This window comes from Tetranychus urticae, chromosome 2 (assembly GCF_039701765.1).
Source record: "Tetranychus urticae isolate SD_2017Ah chromosome 2, NJAU_TeUrti_SD_1.0, whole genome shotgun sequence".
In the NCBI taxonomy this organism is placed as follows: Eukaryota; Metazoa; Arthropoda; class Arachnida; order Trombidiformes; family Tetranychidae; genus Tetranychus; species Tetranychus urticae.
Window position 1 is genome coordinate 26,932,340 of NC_142959.1, and position 20,378 is coordinate 26,952,717.

Genomic DNA, 20,378 nt, shown 5'->3' on the forward strand with positions numbered 1-20,378 from the left:
CTCTCTCTCACTCTCTCTTTATCTTCATGATCCTCCAATCTTCTCTTTCTTTTCTCTCCTTTTTAGTTTCATTTCATTTTCTCTCTCTTTCTCCCAACTTTCCTCTTCTCTTTCACTTCTCCCACTTTTCTGTTTACCCTGAGTAACTTCTGTACGCGCCATTTTCGAATGATAGTTGACCTAATTTGTCGTTTATTTATTCAATTTTCTTAAGCAAAACTTCCTTTCGATTTGTTTAATAAAATAATGTTAATTAACAAAAAAATATATAAATATATTGAGAGTCAGAAAAGTATAATAATGTTATGAGGTTAACTCACACATGGCATAAGAGAGAGAGAAGGAGAGAAGGAGAATCAGGGAAGACAAAGAAAGAGAGTTAGAGAAAGTCCCTGACAACAGTCCGGTCCAATTTTATTAGACCAGGAGAGGCTTTACTTGTTTGTATCGGTTTCAGGGTCATCCAAATTACAAATTAAAGGCGGAGTAATTATCGTATTACATTTTATTGTGATTATCATTATTTCATTATAATTATTATTTGTTGTCCATCATCACTACCTCGATTTGGCCTCCAACAACGTTACCACCTTTCAATGTACTGCCAATACCAACATCGATATCATCTTCTCTTGTTCATCTTGACTTTCATGAAACCTTGAAGGCCTCTATTTTTGTCAATTACTTTCATTATGAATTTAATTTGAAGGATCGACCTAAAAATGATTATTAACATTTCATTTATTAATCTCATTATTGGTTTGTAACTAAAATCGCATAATTTCTATTTCATCAGCATCATCTCCATCATTGCCATTTCATAGTCTAATTTCAGGGTAAATATTATATTAGTTGCTGCTTTTGAAGATTTGAAGATGTTGAGTTTCCTTTCCTTTCAATTCGATTGATTGTTCGGCTTAAATTATCCAAGGTTGCGGGTGAATGAAAAAAAATCATTATAAAAATAATGAAAATTTACGGATTTACTGATATGTTGAGTTGAGTTTCTGGTTCAATTTTAGGTGAAATGTCTTCTTAAATTATTAGGTGCTTGACAATAGGTATTCCTTCTGATCCTCGCTGAGTCTCATGAGTTGGATTTGCATCTCACACTAGTTACTAAGTGCTGAGCCTTAGGTAATCCATCCTTTTGCTTAAAGTCACAATTTACGTTAACACTTCCCGTGAGTTGAGCAAGGAAACAAGTTTTTTTACCATTAATAGTGATTTCGTTGATTTCACCGATTGAACTATTTTTGACTGTAGTTTTAAAGCCAAAATCAAGGAGAAAAACTTTGGACACGTCTTTTTTTCGGTTCAAAATTTTAGCCCTCTTGTATTTGGGACTGTCAGTCGCATCAGCATCAAATATGATCACAATGTCGAACACGTCAAAACGTTCTTTGAGCACCCATTTATCTTCATGTTTCTGAATATCTTCGAGTATTTTTTTGCGCTCATTTACTGTAGATGGTTTCTCGACCAAAACAACAAACGGCTTGACTCCATTGTCCATGATTTCTTGAACAGATACATCCGACTTCGCTGAAACACCTGAGTTGGATGATACTGATGAGTTGGAAGGTAATGGAAACTTCAAAAGATATTGTTTCCTGGAATAGTTTCGCACATACAATGTCTTAATTTTTTCAGCTCTAGGGTACCGAGGATTGTAGTAATTTTTTTCTCGATAAAAGTTCAACAAACTCCATATTTCCTTTTTTCCATTTTTTCCATGCAAGTTCAATTGTTTATTTTTGAGTAGATCAAGAATTGTTTTCATTGTACCATTGGGCTTCAAAATATTTGAAATCTGTTAGATGATGAAGCCAATGAATAAATTAGAAGTCAGTTAGTGAAAAGTGAAAAAAAACAATTGATTCTTGATTCTTGATTGAAGCGTTACATACCTTTTTGAAATTGTCAAGTTGCTGTTCAAGAGCTGCAATTTGTCGGTCAGATTGTTCAGTGTTTTCGATTAGACATTTTTGTATCTGAGATAATGCATCTTTGCATTTTTGTATCCTCTGTTCACGATCTAAACTGGTCAATTCCAACGCTTTTTCGATTTTTTTAATTTTACCTAAAATCATTCGTGAGCATTGTACATACTCTTTGTAAAACTGACTCCAATCTAAATCTTCATCAGAATCTTTTTCAAATGGAATACATATAGCATTACTTTTTGTTTTACAATCGAAGCAAAATTTTGAATACGGTTCCGATGTCATTTTAAACTCAGCAATAAACTCTTCGCACATTTGACATGGTTCATAATTAGTGGTAACTTTGGGTGTCAAAATTTCAGGAACACAAGATCCACGCACTCTTTTATCGTGAATGAAGCTAAGGCAGGAATCACAGACTAAACAGTTTGGAATACAATTACACTTGTATTCAGCATTACTAAAACACTGGTTGAGTTCATGATACTTGCATCTTGGCTTCTTTGAGAATGACAATTTTATCCTTGGATTGACTTTAGATCGGCAAGAGACACATATATTTTGAGAATCACCGTCACAGGAGTCACAGAAAAAGCATCCACAAGTTTTCAGGTTCAAAATATTATCATCTTTTTCACAGATTTTGCAAACCAATGATTTCCAAGAGTCACTCGGCACTGTTAATGGACTAATTGTATCCATTCTTACTTGAGTATGAAAATAAATCAACTTTAGTTATTTTGTTATGTGAATTATTCACTTCTAAATAAGCATTAATTGAAAACTGGTGATACAATAGACGTGAAGGGCAAAATTGTAACTTGGCTTGTTGTAGTTTAACGATGATATCATCGATAGGGGATTAGCCTTTCATCATAGGGGAAGACTCACTTCTTTACCCTCTCAAATTTTTATCTTCAACCAATTATTAAACTTTTCAACTCTCTGTTCAAGATTGCATTCAGACTGTATTTAAGCAGAAGATTTAGACAAATTTAGACAGACATTTGCTTTAAGATGAGATACAGTCTTGGTTTCTGAAGCAATTGTAAAGTTTAAGAAATACTGATTTTGTAAGTTACTGGTTCAATTTCAGGTGAATTGTCTTCTTAAGTTATTAGGTGTTTGGCTATAAGTATAAGGGAATCTCATGAGTTGAACTTACACATTATTTGAGCGCTTAAAAAAGTTGTCCAGCTATATTGACATCCAGAATCTTACAATTTCATAGCTTTGATTTATTTCAAAGCCAGAAACAAGGAGTAAGACAACAATGGAATCATTTTGCCCATTAACCAGAAGCTTAACTCTGACTAATTAGCTACATGTAAAGGGTGTAACGCGTAAGAAGTGAAAATTATCTTATTTTGATAAGAATGAAGATGAAGATGACAATGATTAGAATGTCCAGTTTGTGTCTTCTTCTCTTTCTGTCACATTCTTATCATTGTCATCTTCATCTTCATTCTTATCAAACTAAGATAATTTTCACTTCTTACGCGTTACACCCTTTATGTGCTTGGCTTTGGGTGAAGCACCTTTTTGATCAATGTCACGATTCAAATTAATAATGTAAGTAAGGTAGACAAGCACTTTGGAAGATTCTTGGATTTCTTGTGAATGGCATCTTTATGTTTTGACAATCACTGTCACAGAAAGTCATCCACAAGTTTTCAAGTTCAATCAATCTATTAATAATTTAACCATAATATCCCTACTAAATTGAGGCTAAATTGTTAGTAAATTATAAACTTCTCGTTAATCTGTCTATGAATCTACTTCAGTTAATTTTATTTAAAAGACAACCAATTTAATTTCAATCATGATCATCAATTAGAAAGTGAATTACATTTTCAATTATACATTGTAATAGATAATAAGTTTCAAGTAATACATCAAGCGCGAGCATATGTTTTGCTTCGTCTTGTCTTGTTGATAAATTTCATGATTTAATATCATTTCGTTTGGATTCTGGTTATAAATATGGCAATCGAAAATTGTTTTACCATTAAAAACAATATTAAAATAACGGTTCAACAAATTGAGTCCTGATCATTCAGTCTCGAAATAATGTTTGTAAAAAATGAAAAAGAAGCTTCGCTCTGACTAATCAATAACATGTAAGTGCTGAGCCTTAGGAAATCCATTTTGGATCTGGGGAATTTTGGTAATCCAATCCGTTTGCTTAAAGTCACAATTTAAAAAAATATTTCCCGTTAGTTGAGCAAGGTAACAAGTTTTCTTTCCATGAAAAATGATATCACTGAATTCACCAATGGAACTATTTTTGACTGTAATTTCCAAGCCGAAATCAAGGAGAAAGACTGTGGAAGTGCGATTCCCTTTGCTTATGACTTTAGCCCTCTTGCATTTGGGACTGCCAGTTGCTTTAGCATCAAATATAACCACAATGTCGTTCATACCGAAACGTTCTTTGCGTATCCATTTATCTTCATGTTTCTGAATAGCTTCGAGTATTTTTTTACGCTCATGTGCTTCAGTTAGTTTCTCAACCAGAATAACAAATGGCTTGACTCCATTGTCGATAATTTCTTGAACACTTACACCTGATTTCGCTGAAACACCGGAGTTGGATGATGAAGGTAATGGAAACTCCAAAAGATGTTGTCTTCTGGAATCGTTTTGTATAACAAATGTCTTGATTTTTTCAGCTAAAGGAAACCGATGATTGTGGCTATTTTTTTCTCGCAAATAGAGCAACAAATCAATTACTTGCTCTTTTCCTTTCTCTCCATGTAAGGTCAATAATTCAGCTTTGAGCAGATCAAGAATAGTTTTTATTGTACCATCGGTCTTCAAAATATTTGAAATCTGTTAAAAGATGAAACCAAATAAATTATAAGTCAGTTAGTCTTTTGAAAATGTTGCCAAAATTTGTCAGTTTAGTAAATACCTTTTTGAAATTGTCAAGTTGCTTTTTGAGTGTTGCTATGTGTCGAGCATATTGTTCAGTATATTCATTCAAACATTTTTGTAATTCAAACATTGCATCTTTGCATTTTTTTATCTCCTGATCACGAGCTGAACTGCTTGATTCCACTACTTCTTTTAATTTTTTGATTTTATCCGAAGTAATTAGTGAAGATTGTTCAAAATCTTTATAAAACTGATTCCAATCGGCGTCTTTATCAGATTTTTTTTCATATGGAGTACATTTAGCATTTTTATTTGTTTTACAATCGAAGCAAATTTTTGTATGCGGCTCCGAAGTCATTTTAAATTCAGCAATGAATTCTTTACACAATTCACAGGGTTCATAGTTAGTTGTAACTTTGGGTCTCATCATTTCAGGAACACAAGATTCACGGACCCTTTTCCTGTGAACGTAGGTAAGGCATGAACTACAAACAAAACAGTTCGGCAGACATCTACACTTGTATTCAGCGCTGTTATAACACTTGTTGTGTTCATAAAACTTGCATCTTGGATTCTTTGTAAACGACAATTTTATCTTTTGATCAACTTCAGAGTCGCATGAAATACACATTTTGGGAGAATCACCGTCACATGAGTCACAGAAAAGGCATCCACAAGTTTTCAGATGTAAGACAACATCATCTTTCTTACATATCTTGCAAAGCAACAATTTCAAAGGATCACTTGACACTGTTAATGGACGCTTTAGTGAATTAACTGTTTTCATGTTTGCATTGAAATAAAAATGAGCTACTTTTTTAATTTGTTATTTCAAAATGTGAATCAAAATTAATCACTGCAAAATAGGTTTTAATACGAAATGAGTGATACAATTTTTGTGTAACAATTTTAATTTAACCTGTTGTAGTTTAGCGCCGTTATCACTGTAATGGGATTAGCCTTCAAAGATTAAGCTACCTTAATCTTTGTTAGCCTTACATAACTGGCTAGACTTGCTTCTTTCCCCTCTAATATTTTGTTTCTTCATTTGACCAATTATTCAACTCCTTTGAGATTGCATTCAGACTGAATTTAAACAAAGGATTCAGACAAATTTAGACAGACAGTCTCGTCGCTGTCTAATTAGTTAGAAGCAATTATTTCACGAAAGCCTAGGAATTATTAAGTTGCTTTGAGTCAAGTTTTTGGTTCAATTTTAGTTGAATTGTCGTCTTAAATCATTTAGGCTTTGGTAATAGGCATTCCTTTGGAGTCGGAATCTCCTGAGTTGAATTTGTATCTGCCATTTGTTGAGCAATGAAACAAGTTGGTTGTCCAACAATATTCACATCGGGAATCTCACCAACTCCGTTGGCGAGACGAAACGAAACCGAAACGTTTTGTATAGCTAATGTCTTGATTTGTTCAGCTAAAGGAACCCGATGATTGGAGTTAATTTTATCTCGATAATAATTGTAAAATCCAATTATTTGCTCTTTTCCTGGTTCTCCATGTAAGGTCAATTGTTTATTTTTGAGTAGATCAAGAATAGTTTTAGTTGTACCATCAGGCTGGAAAATATTTGAAATCTGTTACAAGAGGAAGCCAATGGATAAATTAAAAGTCAGTTAGTCTTAGAAAAGTTGACTCACGAGAAATAAATGGTCGTTGTTACGAAAATTTTGAACGTTTCTAGGCTTGAAAGTAAGTTTCGACCATGTATTCCTAGTCAGTTAGGTTGGTACATACCTTTTTGAAATTTTCAAGTCGCTGTTTAAGAGCTACAATTTGTCGATCAGATTGTTCAGTATATTCGGTCAAACAGTTTTGTATTTTCATAATTGCATCTTTGTATTTTTTTATCTCTTGTTCACGAGCTAAAATTCTTGATTCCAATTCATCCTCAATTGTTTTAATTTTATCTGACACATTTTGTGAAGATTTCATGCACACTTTATGAAACAAGTTCCAATCTGGATCTTTATAAACAATTTTTTCGAATTGAATTGTTCCATTTGTTTTACAATTGAAGCAAATTTTTGTATGCGGTTCCGAAGTCGTTTCAAACTCAGCAATAAATTCTTCACACAATTTACATGGTTCGTGTTCAAAGGTGATTTCTGGTCTCAAAATTTCAGGAACACATGATCCGCGGAACCTTTTCCTGTGAATGTAGGTAAGGCATGAACTACAAACAAAACAGTCTGGAATACAACTACACTTGTATTCAGCATCACTATAGCACTGGTTGAGTTCAGAAAACTTGCATCTTGGATTCTTCGTGAATGACACCTTTATCTTTGGATCGACGTTGGATCGGCAAGAGATACATTTATCGCGCGAATCGCCGTCACAAGAGTCACATAAAAGGCATCCACAGGTTTTCAGGTTCAAAACAACATCATCTTTTTCGCATGCTTTGCAAGCCAACAATTTGCAAGAGTCACTTGGTTCTGGTAATGGACGCTTTAATGAATTAACTGTACTCATGTTTGCATTTATATAAAAATAAATTAACTTTGTTAATTTTTTATGCCAAAATATGAATTAATCACTTCTGAATAGGTTTAGGAAATGAGTGGTACAATTTATATGTAAGACACAATTTTACCTCAACCAGTTGTAAGGGATGTAACAAGTTATATAAAGGGTGTAACGCGTAAGAAGTGAAAATTATCTTATTTTGATAAGAATGAAGATGAAGATGACAATGATAAGAGTGTGGCAGAAAGAGAAGAAGACACAAACTGGACACTCTTATCATTGTCATCTTCATCTTCATTCTTATCAAAATAAGATAATTTTCACTTCTTACGCGTTACACCCTTTAGCTTGCAAATGCAGAAGATAACACGAAAATTTAACTCGCCGTTATCTTTAAAATTGATGATATTGATAATAAAGAACCATAGACATGAACAACAAAGATTAATGTAATGTACATTAATCTTTGCATGAACAATCATCTTACATATTTGTTAGCATCTTCATCGCTACCATCAAATTTAAAGATAACGGCGAGTTAAATTTGTTTGTTATCTTCTGCATTTGCAAGCTATAACTTGTTACATCCTTTAGTTTATATCATTGTGAGGAAATTATCTCTGATAATTTGGTTGGACTCACTTCTTTCACCTCTTATATTTTGTCTCTTCATTTGACCAATTATTCATCTATCCAGCTCATAAGATTAGATAAACTTAGACAGACATTTGCTTTACCATGAAATAGTTTTATATTGTTAGTCTCTGTCTTTGTCTACTTACAATTTTAGTTGAAAACAAGAAAATTGCAAAGTCTACGAATGATTGATACGTTGCGTTGATTCAATTTCTGGTTCAAATTTAGTCGAATCGTCTTCTTAAATAATTAGGTAACGGGCAATAGGGATGAGGAAATTTCATGAGTTGAATTTACTTATTATTTGAGCGATGAAAAAAGTTGGTTGTCCAGCTAAATTGGCATCGAAAAACCAATGTCATTATATTTTATTTAATTTCAAAACCAAAAACAAAGAGACTACAATTATTTAACTTGGAATTATTTACATGGGTTATCGATGTGAACGTAATCAAATTCAATGTCAACACGTATAGTGCAATCTTGGAATATTGTTTGAATTGTGAAAAATTAAAAAGAAACTTCGCTCTGACTAATGAATAACATTTATCTGCTGAGCCTTAGGAAATCCATTGTGTATTTCGGAAATTTCGGAAATATAATACAATCCTGTTGCTTTAAGCCACAATTTACATTAACACTTCCCGTGAGTTGAGCAAGGAAACAAGTTTTTTTTCCATTGGTAGGAACTTCGATGTGGTTAATTTGACCAATAGAACTATTTTTGACTGAAATTTCAAAGCCAAAATCAAGAAGAAAGACTGTGGAATTGCGATTTCCTTTGCTCAAGATTCTTGCTCTCTTGCATTTGAACGTGTCGGTTGTATTAGCATCAAATATAAAAACAATGTCGTTAACAGTAAAACTTTCTTTGCGTACCCATTTATCTTCATGTTTCTGAATATTTTTCAGTGTTTTTTTACGCTGATTTGCTGCAGATGGCTTCTCGACCAGAATAGCAAGCGGCTTGAATCCATTGTCGCTAACTCCTACACTATCAACACTTAAACCCAACTTCGCTGAGTCGAATGAGGAGAGCAATGCCTTTATTCGGCTAGTTGCAGGATATCGAGGGTTGTAGTTATGTTTTTCCCGATAATAGTTTAACAAATTAGTCATTTGATCTTTTCCATTTTTTCCATGTAAAGCCAATTCTTTATTTTTGAGAAGATCAAGAATAGTTTTAGCTGTACCATCGGGTCTTAAATAATCCTGTTATAAGACGAAATCATTGAGTAAATTAGAAGTCAGTTGTTCTTTTGGTAAGGTTACATTTACTTTTTGAATCAGTACATACCTTTTTGGAATTTCCAAGTTGTTGTTTGAGTGTTACAATGTGTCGATCATATACTTCAGTATATTCGTCTAAACACTTTTGTATTTCAGTTATTAAATCTTTGCATATTTTTATCTTCTGTTCACGATCCCAACTGACTAATTCTAATACTTCTTCTGTTTTTTTAATTTTATCGGAAGCCATTTGGGAAGATTGTACAAAATCTTTATAAAACTGGTCCCAATCTAGATCTTCATCAGGATTTGTTACATATGGAATACATTCAGAATTACTGTTTGTTGAACAATTGAAGCAAATTTTTGAATACGGTGCTGAAGTCATTTTAAATTCAGCAATAAATTCTTTGCATGATTGACATGGTTCAGGACTATTGGTAACTTTGGGTGTCAAAACTTCAGGATCACAAGATCCACTCACCCTTTTCCGGTGAACGAAGTTGAGGCACAATTCACAGACAAAACAGTTGAGACATTTACATTTGTATTCAGCAAAACTATAGCACTTGTTGCGCTCATAAAACTTGCATTTTAGTTTCTTCGTAAATGTTAACTTTATCTTTGGATCCACTTCAGAGTCGCAAGAAATACATTTATTCCGAGAATCACCGTCACAAGATTCACAGAAAAGGCATCCACATGTTTTCAGGTTCAAGACAACAGGTTCATCTTTCTTACATGTTTTGCAAACTAACAATTTACAAGAATCACTTGTTTCTGTAAATGGACGCTTCAATGAATTAACCGTGTTCATTTTTGTCACATATATAAAAATTAATTAACTTTTGCTAAACTGTTATTATAAATTTTGAAGCAATCACTGCTTAATAGTTTTAATAGTGAATGAATGATGTAATTTCAACGAAAGACACAATTGAAGTTCAACTTGTTGACGAGAAAACGTTATGATGCTTGTAACCAATTGATTCGATTATCGATAAAATCGATCATCGCTAACCAACTTTGTGATCGATTATTTGATTTGTTTATAAAATCGACAATCGAAAGCGAGCATGATTGCCCTAAGGGGTTCAAGCTTGACAGCTGAAGTCAAGATCCATTAGTTAAGAGTTTGGAAGAAACAGAACTAAGCCCAATATGTTAATCAATTATTCTTTCTTAAATTTCTACCAAATTGCTACATTTTATGCCTTTTATATGCTGAGTTTCATGTTTTGTTTACAATGAAAATCGATTAATCACATTTCTAGTTTAAATCGAAATCTGAAATCCAAAATCGCCCATCACTTCGCCTGTTTCGTCATAGATCATGATGCAACATTTTGCAATATTTCACTTTTAAGTAATATTATCGGTAGTACCGAAGGGATACTAATATTAGAATGAAATATTATTGAATAATATAATCTGTTTCTTTTGATATGCATTCAATGTTCTGTTACACATTAAAAGGCCTTAAAATAGCAGAATCAAGTACCATTCGAAGTAGATATGCATTATAACTACTATCCAGGTTGAAAAATTTTCATAGAGCATAAAAACACGGAAAAGGTTGCAATATCTAAAAGCTGAACTTTTGTCTTTTATTTCATGATCTTCATTTAGATCATCACCTAACTAAACAAACGAACTCCGATAACATAGCATAATTAAACTAAAAAATAATTTGCTTACCTCGACAATGCTTTTCAATATGGATTGTTTTCCCATCACCCTGAATATGTTTTCTAACGAACCTGCGTTCCTAGAAAACTCAATTACTTCTTGTTACTTTAGTCAAATCCTGGCCACTGATAGGAGTGAGGCTAAATTGAGAGTAAATTATAAATCTTCTCGGTAACCTGTCTATGAATTTACTTCAGTTGATCTTTTTTATAAGACAATCAATATAATTTCAATCATGCTAATCAATTGTTGAAACACCGTAGTTGGATGATGAAGGTAATGGAAACTCCAAAAGATGTTGTCTTCTGGAATCATTTTGTATAACAAATGTCTTGATTTTTCAGCTAAAGGAAACCGATGACTGTGGCTGGTTGAGTTCAGAAAACTTGCATCTTGGATTCTTCGTGAATGACAACTTTATCTTTGGATCGAAGTTAGATCGGCAAGAGATACATTTATCTCGAGCATCACCATCACAAGCCTTGCATAAAAGGCATCCACACGTTTTCAGGTTCAAAACAACATCATCTTTTTCGCATGTTTTGCAAGCCAACAATTTGCAAGAGTCACTTGGTTCTGGTAATGGACGCTTTAATGAATTAACTGTACTCATGTTTGCATTGATATAAAAATAAATTAACTTTGTTAATTTTTTATTTCAAAATATTAATTAATCACTTCTGAATATGTTTTAATAAGAAATCAATAATACAATTTATGTGTAAGATACAATTTCAACTTAACCTGTTGCAGTTTAGTGTTGATATCATTGTGAGGGGATTAGCTCTAATAATTTGGTTGGACTCACTTGTTTCCCCTCTTATATTTTGTCTCTTCATTTGACCAATTATTCATCTATCCAGCTCATAAGATTAGATAAACTTAGACAGACATTTGCTTTACCATGAAATAGTCTTACAGTATTTTTCAAAAAAATTGTCAGTAATACAAACATTTATTTTTTATTAATTATAAACATCAGATGATTAAGATTAACTGAGCTGAAACTATATGAGTCAAAGATTAAATTTGAAAAAAAATTAGTATGATATGTGCTGTCCTTCGACTTTTAAGCACATAACAAGTCGAGTTTTTAGTGAAAAAATTATGTAAGTTAAAAACTTCTATGGAGTTTATTATGGAGAAATGATAAGCGCCACCTGTTGGGCGGTTGAAATTTAGGTGTCCGACCCGAATTAACGCTTATTAGCCTAAGACTCTGACTTTATAATTTTATTTTCAACGATGAAAATGATTATACGACTGACTTAGCACACATTAGCAAAGCTAATGCCTTAATTTGTGGCATTTTTCAATCCAAAACAGACTTGCAGTCTTTTTTCATGATTTTAGGCAGCTGAGGTCATTTCAATGACAATTATTTCATACAAATTGGACTCTGAATGCTGAAATTTTTGTAAATTCGAGCTCTCTGAACACGTTTTAGTCCCTTTCCAGAATTTAATAAAATTTTCAAGTCTAATATCAGAGATATTCCATCTTGAAACAAACATAGAGAAGTGACAGTTTTTTTGAAAAATACTGTACATTGTTAGTCTCTGTCTTCGTCTACTTTAGCCACTTGTTAGTGAAAACAATAAAATTACAAAAGTCTACGAATGATTGATATGTTGCGTTTAGTCTATTTTAGGTGAATTGTCTTTTCAAATGATTGGCTTCTGGGCAATAGGAATGAGGGAATTTCATGAGTTGAATTTACCCATTTTTTGAGCAATGAAAAAGTTTATTGTCCAGCTATATTGACATCAAAATCCAATTTCATTATCTTCGATTTAACTTCAAAACCAAAAACAAGGAGTAAGACTACAATTATTACTTCGAATTATTTACATAGGTTTTCGAACGAAATCAAATTCAATGTTAACACATAGAGTGGAGTCTCGAAATAATGTTTGGATAGTAAAAAATGAAAAAGAAGCTTCGTTCTGACTAGTCAATAACATTTAAAAGCTGAGCCTTAGGAAATCCATTTTGGATATGAGAAATTTCAAAACCCCCATCTTGTTGCTTTAAGCCACAATTTACATTAACACTTCCCGTGAATTGAGCAAGGAAACAAGTTTTTTTTCCATTGGTAGGGACTTCGGGGTGGCTAATTAGACCAATGGAACTATTTTGTACTGTAATTTCAAATCCAAAATCAAGAAGAAAGACTGTGGAATTGTGATTTCCTTTGTTTAAGACTTTAGCTCTCTTGCATTTGAACATGTCAGTTGAATTAGCATCAAATATAATAACAGTGTCGTTCACAGAAAAAATTTCTTTGCGTACCCATTTATCTTCATGTTTTCGAACAGCTTCGAGTATTTTTTTACGCTCATTTAATGTAAATGGCTTCTCGATCAGAATAGCAAGCGGCTTGACTCCATTGTCGCTAACTCCTACACTATCAACACTTAAACCCAACTTCGCTGAGTCGAATGAGGAAAGCAATGTCTTTATTTGTTCAGTTACAGGATTGTAGTTATTCTTTTCTCGATAATAGTTCAAAAAATTAGTTATTTGCTCTTTTCCATTTTCTCCATGTAAAGTCAATTCTTTATTTTTGAGAAGATCAAGAATAGTTTTAGTTGTACCATCGGGTCTCAAATAGTCCGCATCCTGTTAAAGACCAAATAAATGAGTAAATTAGAAGTCAGCTGATCTTTTGAAAATTTACATTGACTATTATTACATACCTTTTTTAAATCGGCAAGTTGCTGTTTGAGTGTTACAATGGATCGATCATATTGTTCAGTAAATTCGTCTAAACACTTTTGTATTTCAGATATTAAATCCTTGCATAATTTTATCTTCTCTTCACGAGCTGAAATGCTGATTTCCAATACGTGTTCTGATTTTTTAATATTATCGGAAGCCATTTGGGAAGATTGTTCAAAATCTTTGTAAAGCTGATTCCAATCTAGATCTCCATCAGAATTTCTATCAAAGGGAATGCATATAGAACTCCTGTTTGTTGAACAATTGAAGCAAATTTTTGCATATGGTTTCAAAGTCATTTTAAATTCAGCAATAAATTCTCTGCACAATTGACATGGTTCAGAGTTAGTGGTAACTTTGGATGTCAAAACTTCAGGATCACAAGATCCACTCACCCTTTTCCGGTGAACGAAGTTAAGGCACAATTCACAGACAGGACAGTTAAGACATTTACATTTGTATTCAGCAAAACTATAGCACTTGTTGCGCTCATAAAACTTGCATCTTAGATTCTTTGTGAATGTTAACTTTATCTTTGGGTCGACTTCAGAATCACATGAAATACATTTATCCCGAGAATCGCCGTCACAAGAGTCACATAAAAGGCATCCACAAGTTTTGTAACCTAAAATATTATCACCTTTTTTACAAATTTTGCAAACTAACAATTTAAAAGAGTCACTAGGCACTGTAGATAAACGCTTTAATAAACTAACCATGTTGATTTTTGCACTTATAATTAGATTTATTCACTTTTGTTAATTTGTTATTACAAATTTTGAAGCAAACACTGCTAAATAGGTTTTAATTAGAAATGATTGATTTAATTTTCGAGAAAGACACAATTGTTGCTTAACTTGTTGGCGAGAAAACGTTATGATGTCAGTGACCGATTGATTCGATTATCGATAAAATCGATCATTGCTTGCTTCAAAGAGTAAAGAAGCTTCTTTACTCTTTGTTGCTAACTTTGTGATCGATGATTTGTTTATAAAATCGAAAACCAGCATGATTGCCTTAAGGGGTTCACGATTGTCGAAGTCAAGATCCATTAGTTAAGAGTTTGGAAGAAACAGAACTAAGCCCAAAAATGTCAATTTATTATTCTTCATCAAATCTTTACCAAATTGTTACATTTATGCCTTTTATATGCTGAGTTTCTATGATTTGTTTACAGTAAAAATCGATACATCGAATTTCTAATTTAAATCGATCAAACCTGAAATCTAAATTTTAGATTCTAAAATCGCTCTTCACCTAAATGTTTCGTAATAGACTATGATGAAACATTTGCAATATTTATTTTTTAGTATTATTATAATAAGTAATAATATTACCGGTAGTACCGAATGGATACTAATATTAGAATAAAATATTATTGGAATAATATCATCTGTTTCTTTTGATATGCATTCAATATTTGTTACACATTAAAAGGCCTTAAAATAGCAAAATCAAGAACCGTTTGAAGTAGATTAGCATTGTAATTACTATCCAGGAAAAAAATATTCATAGACCAGCAAAATTACGGAAAAGGTTGAAATGTTTAAAAGCTAAACTTTCGTCTTTATGATCTTCATTTAGCTAAATAAGTGAACTGAATTACACTTTCAATAAAACACTGGGAGATGATACCTTTCAAGTAATATATTAATTGCGAGCAGATGTTTTGCTGAAGACGATAAATCATACACTGAAATGAACTCTGAACTCTTATTTTGATTGCATTCTAATTATTTTTTAACAGCTTTTATCTAAAGTCATGAGGATATTCAAACTGAACACCTTTGTTGAAACAAGTTTTGTCCATCAATTTTGATTTCTTTGATTTTACCGATTGAACTATTTTTGACTGTAACTTCAAAGCCAAATTCAAGGAGAAAGACAACAGTGGAGTCATTTTGTTCATCAAGAGGAAGCTTCGCTCTAATCAATTGCATGTATGATATAAAATAGATCAACTCTTGTTAATTTGTTATTATAAAGTGTGAATTATTCATTCCTGATAATTATACTAATTATTCGTGAAGTATTAACTGTAATTGCTGGTACAATCAATTATTTAGGTACCTTAATCTTTGGATACAATTGGCCCCAAGTCTACTAAAACTCGTGTAAATGAGTATAAAACTATTTACATATATTATATTTGCGAACGAAGTCAAATTCAATGTCAACAAATAGAGTGCAATCTTGGAATATCGTTTGAATTGTAAAAAAATGAACAAGAATCTTCGTTCTGACTAATCAATAATATTTATGTGCTGAGCCTTAGGAAAGCCATTCTGGATTTGGGAAATTTCGGAAATCCAATCCTTTTGCTTTAAGTCACAATTGACATTAATACTCCCCGTGAATAGAGCAAGGAAACAAGTTTTTTTTCCATTTGTAGGGATTTCGAGGTGGCTAATTAGTCCAATGGAACTATTTTTGACTGTGATTTCAAAGCCAAAATCAAGAAGAAAGACTGTGGAATGACGATTTCCTTTGCTTAAAACTTTAGCTCTCTTGCATTTGAACGTGTCAGTTGTATCAGCATCGAATATAATAACATTTTCGTGAACGGCAAATTGCTCTTTGCGTACCCATTTATCTTCATGTTTCTGAATAGCTTTCAGTATTTTTTTACGCTGTTGTACTGTAGATGGCTTCTCAACCATAACAACAAACGGCTTGACTTCATTGTTGCTAATTTCTTGAGCACATAACTCCGACTTTGCTGAAATACCAGGAATGGGTGATGAAGGTAAAGTTGAGGGACTGTGGTCTTCCGACTTCACTGAGTTTAATGATGAAGGCAATGGAAACTCCAAAGCATGTTGACTACTGGTATCGTTTTGTACAGCTAATGTCTTGATTTGTTCAGCTAAAGGATATCGAGGATTGGAGTCATTTTTTCCCCGATAATGGTTCAGAAAACTAATTATTTGCTCTTTTCCATTCTTTCCATGTAGCATCAATTGTTTAGCTTTGAGAAGATCAAGAATAGTTTTAGTTGTACCATCGGGCCTCATATAGGCCGGCTCCTGTTATGAGACGAAATCAATGAGTAAATTAGAAGTCAGCTGATCTTTTGAAAATTTATATTGACTATTAGTATTAATACATACCTTTTTTAAATTATCAAGTTGCTGTTTAAGCAAAGCAATGTGTCGGTCATATTGTTCGGTATATTCGTCCAAACATTTTTGCATTTCAGATATTGACTCTTTGCCTTGTCTTATCCTCTGTTCACGATCTAAACAGCTTGCTTCTAGTTCATCTTCAATTTTCTTAATTTTATCGGAAGATACACAGGAAGAGATAAATTCTTTGTAAAGCTGATCCCAATCTAAATCTTCATCAGAATTTCTTTCATATGGAATACATTTTGAATTACTGCTTGTTTTACATTCGAAGCAAATTTTTGTATAAGGTTCCGAAGTCATTTCAAATTCAGCAATAAATTCTTTACACAGCTGACATGGTTCAGGATTATTGGTAACTTTGGGTGTCAAAATTTCAGGAACACAAGATTCACGCACCCTTTTACGGTGAATGAAGTTAAGACACGAATCACAGACGAAACAATTTGGTATGCATTTACACTTGTATTCAGCAAAACTATAGCACTTGTTGCTCTCATAAAACTTGCATTTTAGATTCTTTGTGAATGTCAGCTTTATCTTTGGATCAACTTCAGAATCACATGAAATACATTTATTCCGAGAATCACCATCACAAGAGTCACATAAAAGGCAGCCACATGTTTTCAGTCCTAAAATATTATCATCTTTTTCACAAATTTTACAAACTAATAATTTACAAGAGTCACTTGGCACTGTTAATGGGCGCTTTAATGAACTAACTGTGTTCATGTTTGCACTCATATTAAAATTAATTCACTTTTTCCAATTTGTTATCATAAATTGCGAAGCAATCACTGCTAAAAAGGTTTTAATTGGTAATGAATGATACTATTTACAACGAAAGACACAATTGGAGCTTAACTTGTTGACAGGAGCTCGTTCTGATGTTTATGAACGATCGATTCAATCATCGATAGATCGATCATCGTTCGCCAACTTTGTGATTTGTTTATAAAATCAAAAACGAGCATGATTGCCCTAAGGGTTTCAAGATTCACAGCTGAAGTCAAGATTCATTATTTAAGAGTTAGGAAAAAACAGAACTAAGCCCAAAAATGTTAATTTATTGTTCTTTCTTGAATCTCTACCAGATTTTTACATTGTATACCTTTTATATGCTGAGTTTCTATGTTCTGTTTATTCAAAATCGATCGATTTAACGGCATTTAATCGCTAATGAAAAGTTATTAAATTGAGTTTAATTACTAATTAGTAAAGAATTAATTTGGTGAAAGAATGATGATTGTAGCTGATGCCATTCTCCAAATATTGAGGCTAAAAGTTTTAAGGCCATTGGCCAAAATCAAGAGAACTATTGATAAATCAAAAAAAGTATTCGATCCTTGATTTGTACCAACAATTTTTATGGACCAATAATAAGTTTCAGTTCTCTAACTCTTTCAGTCATTGAATGCGATCAGTTTAACTAAAAATCGAACTAGTTTGATGTACAGAAAAATAGTTAATTTTATTTCAGTGCATTAAGTGCATTTTCTTATTGTCCTGCAAAAGTTACACCAGTGAAATGAGTTTCATGGCAAAATCTGGTTACACAATTTGTCTTACAATCCAAGCTAATCTCGTATACGGATCCAAAGTCATTTTGTAATCAGCAATTCATGCTCAAAAAACACGGTCCATGGTAAGTGGTAAATTTGGGCCTCAAGATTAGAGGAACAAGTTTCTGGTTAAATTCCAGTTTAATTGTCTTCTTAAATCATTAGGTGCTTGGCAATAGGTATTCCCTTCGATCCTCGCGGAATCTCCTGAGTTGAATTTGCATCTCCTATTAGTTGAGCAATGAAACATGTTGATTGTCCAGCAATATTGACATCGGGAATCTTACCAATCGCGTTAGCTTTGATTGTGATCTCAAAGCCAAAATCAAGGAGTAAGACAACAATGGCATCATTTTGTCGATTTATGTTGTGAATCTCAGCTCTCTTGAATCTGTGATTATCGATTTCATGTACATCACATATAATCACGATGTCATTCACTTGAAAGTCGTCAATTTTCACCCATTTATTTTCATGTTTCTTGATATCTTTGAGTATTTTTGCACGTTTATTCAGTGTACCTGGTTTCTCTACCATAACATAAAAGGGTTCACTTCGTTTACCAATAATCACTTGAACACTTTTGCTTAACAAGCCATCAACAATATCAAGATGTTCATTTAAACCATATAATTGATTAATTTTGACTCGTTGCATTGGAGAAATAGACTCTTTATCTCGACAATAGCGTAAAAAATCGACAAATTGTTCTTGTCCTCCGAGTAATTTCAGTTTTTTCCGTTTAAGTTGCTCTAAAATAATTCGCAAGTTACTTCCAGTCCTAAAATTTACACAAATCTGCGATGACAAGAAATTTTATCAATAAATATCTTTATAAATGTTGTCTTTGGTATGATGTGACTTGGACTGACCTCATGAATATCTTTCAACTTTTTTTGATCACATTGATTGGCATAACTGGCCACATTGTTGACGGCCTCTTCCAAAATTGTTTTAAGTTTGTCCATTTTCTTTCCACATTCCAAATCTCCTGATTTCATTAACTCTAGGGTTTTTTGTCGGTCGGCGTTTACTTTAGTCAATGACAATGAAAACTCTTCCCCAATCAATTTCAAATCTGGTTCTGTTCCAAGTTTCTTGCACTCACCAATACTTTGATTTTTGGACTTGCATACAAAACATATCTTTTTACCAGATTGGATTGCTTCGTACTCAGCTATAAAATCTTTACAATCCTGACATGGTACAAGATGATCTACTTGGTGACTTAAGGGCACAGGATTGCATAGTCCGTTGATACGTTTAGAGTGGATGTGAAACAGACAATGTAGGCAGACAACGCCTTCGATGCATTTACATTTGTATTCTGCATAGTTATTGCACTTTTCACCATAAAACTTGCATTTCTTTTCTTTTGTGAATGAAATCTTCATCATTGGCTCAATTTTTAATTGGCATGAAATACACACATCTCGAGAGTCACTGCCACAAGAGTCACAGAAAAGGCATCCACAAGTTTTCAGGGTCAAAACGACATCATCTTTATCACATTTTTTGCAAACCAGCAATTTACAAGAGTCGATTGGCACTGTCAATGGACGCTTTAATGAACTAACTGGATTCATGTTTGCTTTGGCATAAAAATAAATCAACTTTTGTTGTCATAAAAATGCAAACTAATCACTTCTGCATAAGTATTAATTGAAAACTGATGATACAATTGACTTGAAGGACAAATTGTAACTTGGCTTGTTGTAGTTAACGATAATATCACGGCATGATAGAAGTGAGTTGAATGCGATTAAATGATAAATCTTCTCGGTAACCTGTCTATGAATTTACTTCAGTTAATCTTTTTTATAAGACAATCAATATAATTACATTCATGCACATCAATAAGAAAAGTAAATCACACTTGCAACTATACTGTCAGATGATATGCTTAAGTGATCAAATCAATTGTGAATGAATTTTTGCTGTAGACGATAAATCACACACTGAAATGAACTTTGAGCAAATGGCAAATCTATTATAAACAGATTTTATCATACAACTTTATTATACAATTGAATTATACTAACTATCATTATTAATTGGCTTAATCAATTTTCATTAGTGTAATATCAATCCAAAAACTCTCAAAACAG

General features: G+C 32.7%; 7 protein-coding genes across 7 annotated transcripts; all 7 read right to left on the reverse strand.

Annotated features, from left to right (window-relative positions):
* Positions 1 to 220: 220 nt before the first annotated feature.
* On the reverse strand, positions 221 to 2,754 carry LOC107360780 (uncharacterized). The gene is made up of 2 exons (XM_015927501.3): positions 1,911 to 2,754; positions 221 to 1,813 (listed from the first exon to the last, which is right to left on the reverse strand). Exons 1-2 carry the CDS (start codon positions 2,646 to 2,648, stop codon positions 1,088 to 1,090), a joined length of 1,464 nt encoding a protein of 487 aa, XP_015782987.2. The 5' UTR covers positions 2,649 to 2,754; the 3' UTR covers positions 221 to 1,087.
* Positions 2,755 to 3,704: 950 nt separating this feature from the next.
* Positions 3,705 to 5,620, reverse strand: LOC149094242 (uncharacterized). The gene is made up of 2 exons (XM_089267626.1): positions 4,861 to 5,620; positions 3,705 to 4,778 (listed from the first exon to the last, which is right to left on the reverse strand). Exons 1-2 carry the CDS (start codon positions 5,608 to 5,610, stop codon positions 4,053 to 4,055), a joined length of 1,476 nt encoding a protein of 491 aa, XP_089123752.1. The 5' UTR covers positions 5,611 to 5,620; the 3' UTR covers positions 3,705 to 4,052.
* A 52-nt stretch (positions 5,621 to 5,672) lies between these two features.
* Positions 5,673 to 7,451, reverse strand: LOC107360548 (uncharacterized). Its single transcript, XM_025160448.2, has 2 exons — positions 6,573 to 7,451; positions 5,673 to 6,412 (listed from the first exon to the last, which is right to left on the reverse strand). The coding sequence occupies exons 1-2, from the start codon at positions 7,311 to 7,313 to the stop codon at positions 6,062 to 6,064; spliced, it is 1,092 nt and encodes a 363-aa protein (XP_025016216.1). The 5' UTR covers positions 7,314 to 7,451; the 3' UTR covers positions 5,673 to 6,061.
* Positions 7,452 to 8,281: 830 nt separating this feature from the next.
* On the reverse strand, positions 8,282 to 11,593 carry LOC149094243 (uncharacterized). The gene is made up of 2 exons (XM_089267628.1): positions 9,241 to 11,593; positions 8,282 to 9,155 (listed from the first exon to the last, which is right to left on the reverse strand). Exons 1-2 carry the CDS (start codon positions 9,988 to 9,990, stop codon positions 8,490 to 8,492), a joined length of 1,416 nt encoding a protein of 471 aa, XP_089123754.1. The 5' UTR covers positions 9,991 to 11,593; the 3' UTR covers positions 8,282 to 8,489.
* Positions 11,594 to 12,572: 979 nt separating this feature from the next.
* On the reverse strand, positions 12,573 to 15,394 carry LOC149094244 (uncharacterized). The gene is made up of 2 exons (XM_089267629.1): positions 13,562 to 15,394; positions 12,573 to 13,484 (listed from the first exon to the last, which is right to left on the reverse strand). Exons 1-2 carry the CDS (start codon positions 14,300 to 14,302, stop codon positions 12,813 to 12,815), a joined length of 1,413 nt encoding a protein of 470 aa, XP_089123755.1. The 5' UTR covers positions 14,303 to 15,394; the 3' UTR covers positions 12,573 to 12,812.
* Positions 15,395 to 15,531: 137 nt separating this feature from the next.
* On the reverse strand, positions 15,532 to 17,602 carry LOC107360547 (uncharacterized). The gene is made up of 2 exons (XM_015927221.3): positions 16,694 to 17,602; positions 15,532 to 16,609 (listed from the first exon to the last, which is right to left on the reverse strand). Exons 1-2 carry the CDS (start codon positions 17,450 to 17,452, stop codon positions 15,827 to 15,829), a joined length of 1,542 nt encoding a protein of 513 aa, XP_015782707.1. The 5' UTR covers positions 17,453 to 17,602; the 3' UTR covers positions 15,532 to 15,826.
* Positions 17,603 to 17,888: 286 nt separating this feature from the next.
* On the reverse strand, positions 17,889 to 20,223 carry LOC107360887 (uncharacterized). The gene is made up of 2 exons (XM_015927610.3): positions 19,143 to 20,223; positions 17,889 to 19,068 (listed from the first exon to the last, which is right to left on the reverse strand). Exons 1-2 carry the CDS (start codon positions 19,854 to 19,856, stop codon positions 18,424 to 18,426), a joined length of 1,359 nt encoding a protein of 452 aa, XP_015783096.2. The 5' UTR covers positions 19,857 to 20,223; the 3' UTR covers positions 17,889 to 18,423.
* Between the last annotated feature and the right edge of the window lie 155 nt (positions 20,224 to 20,378).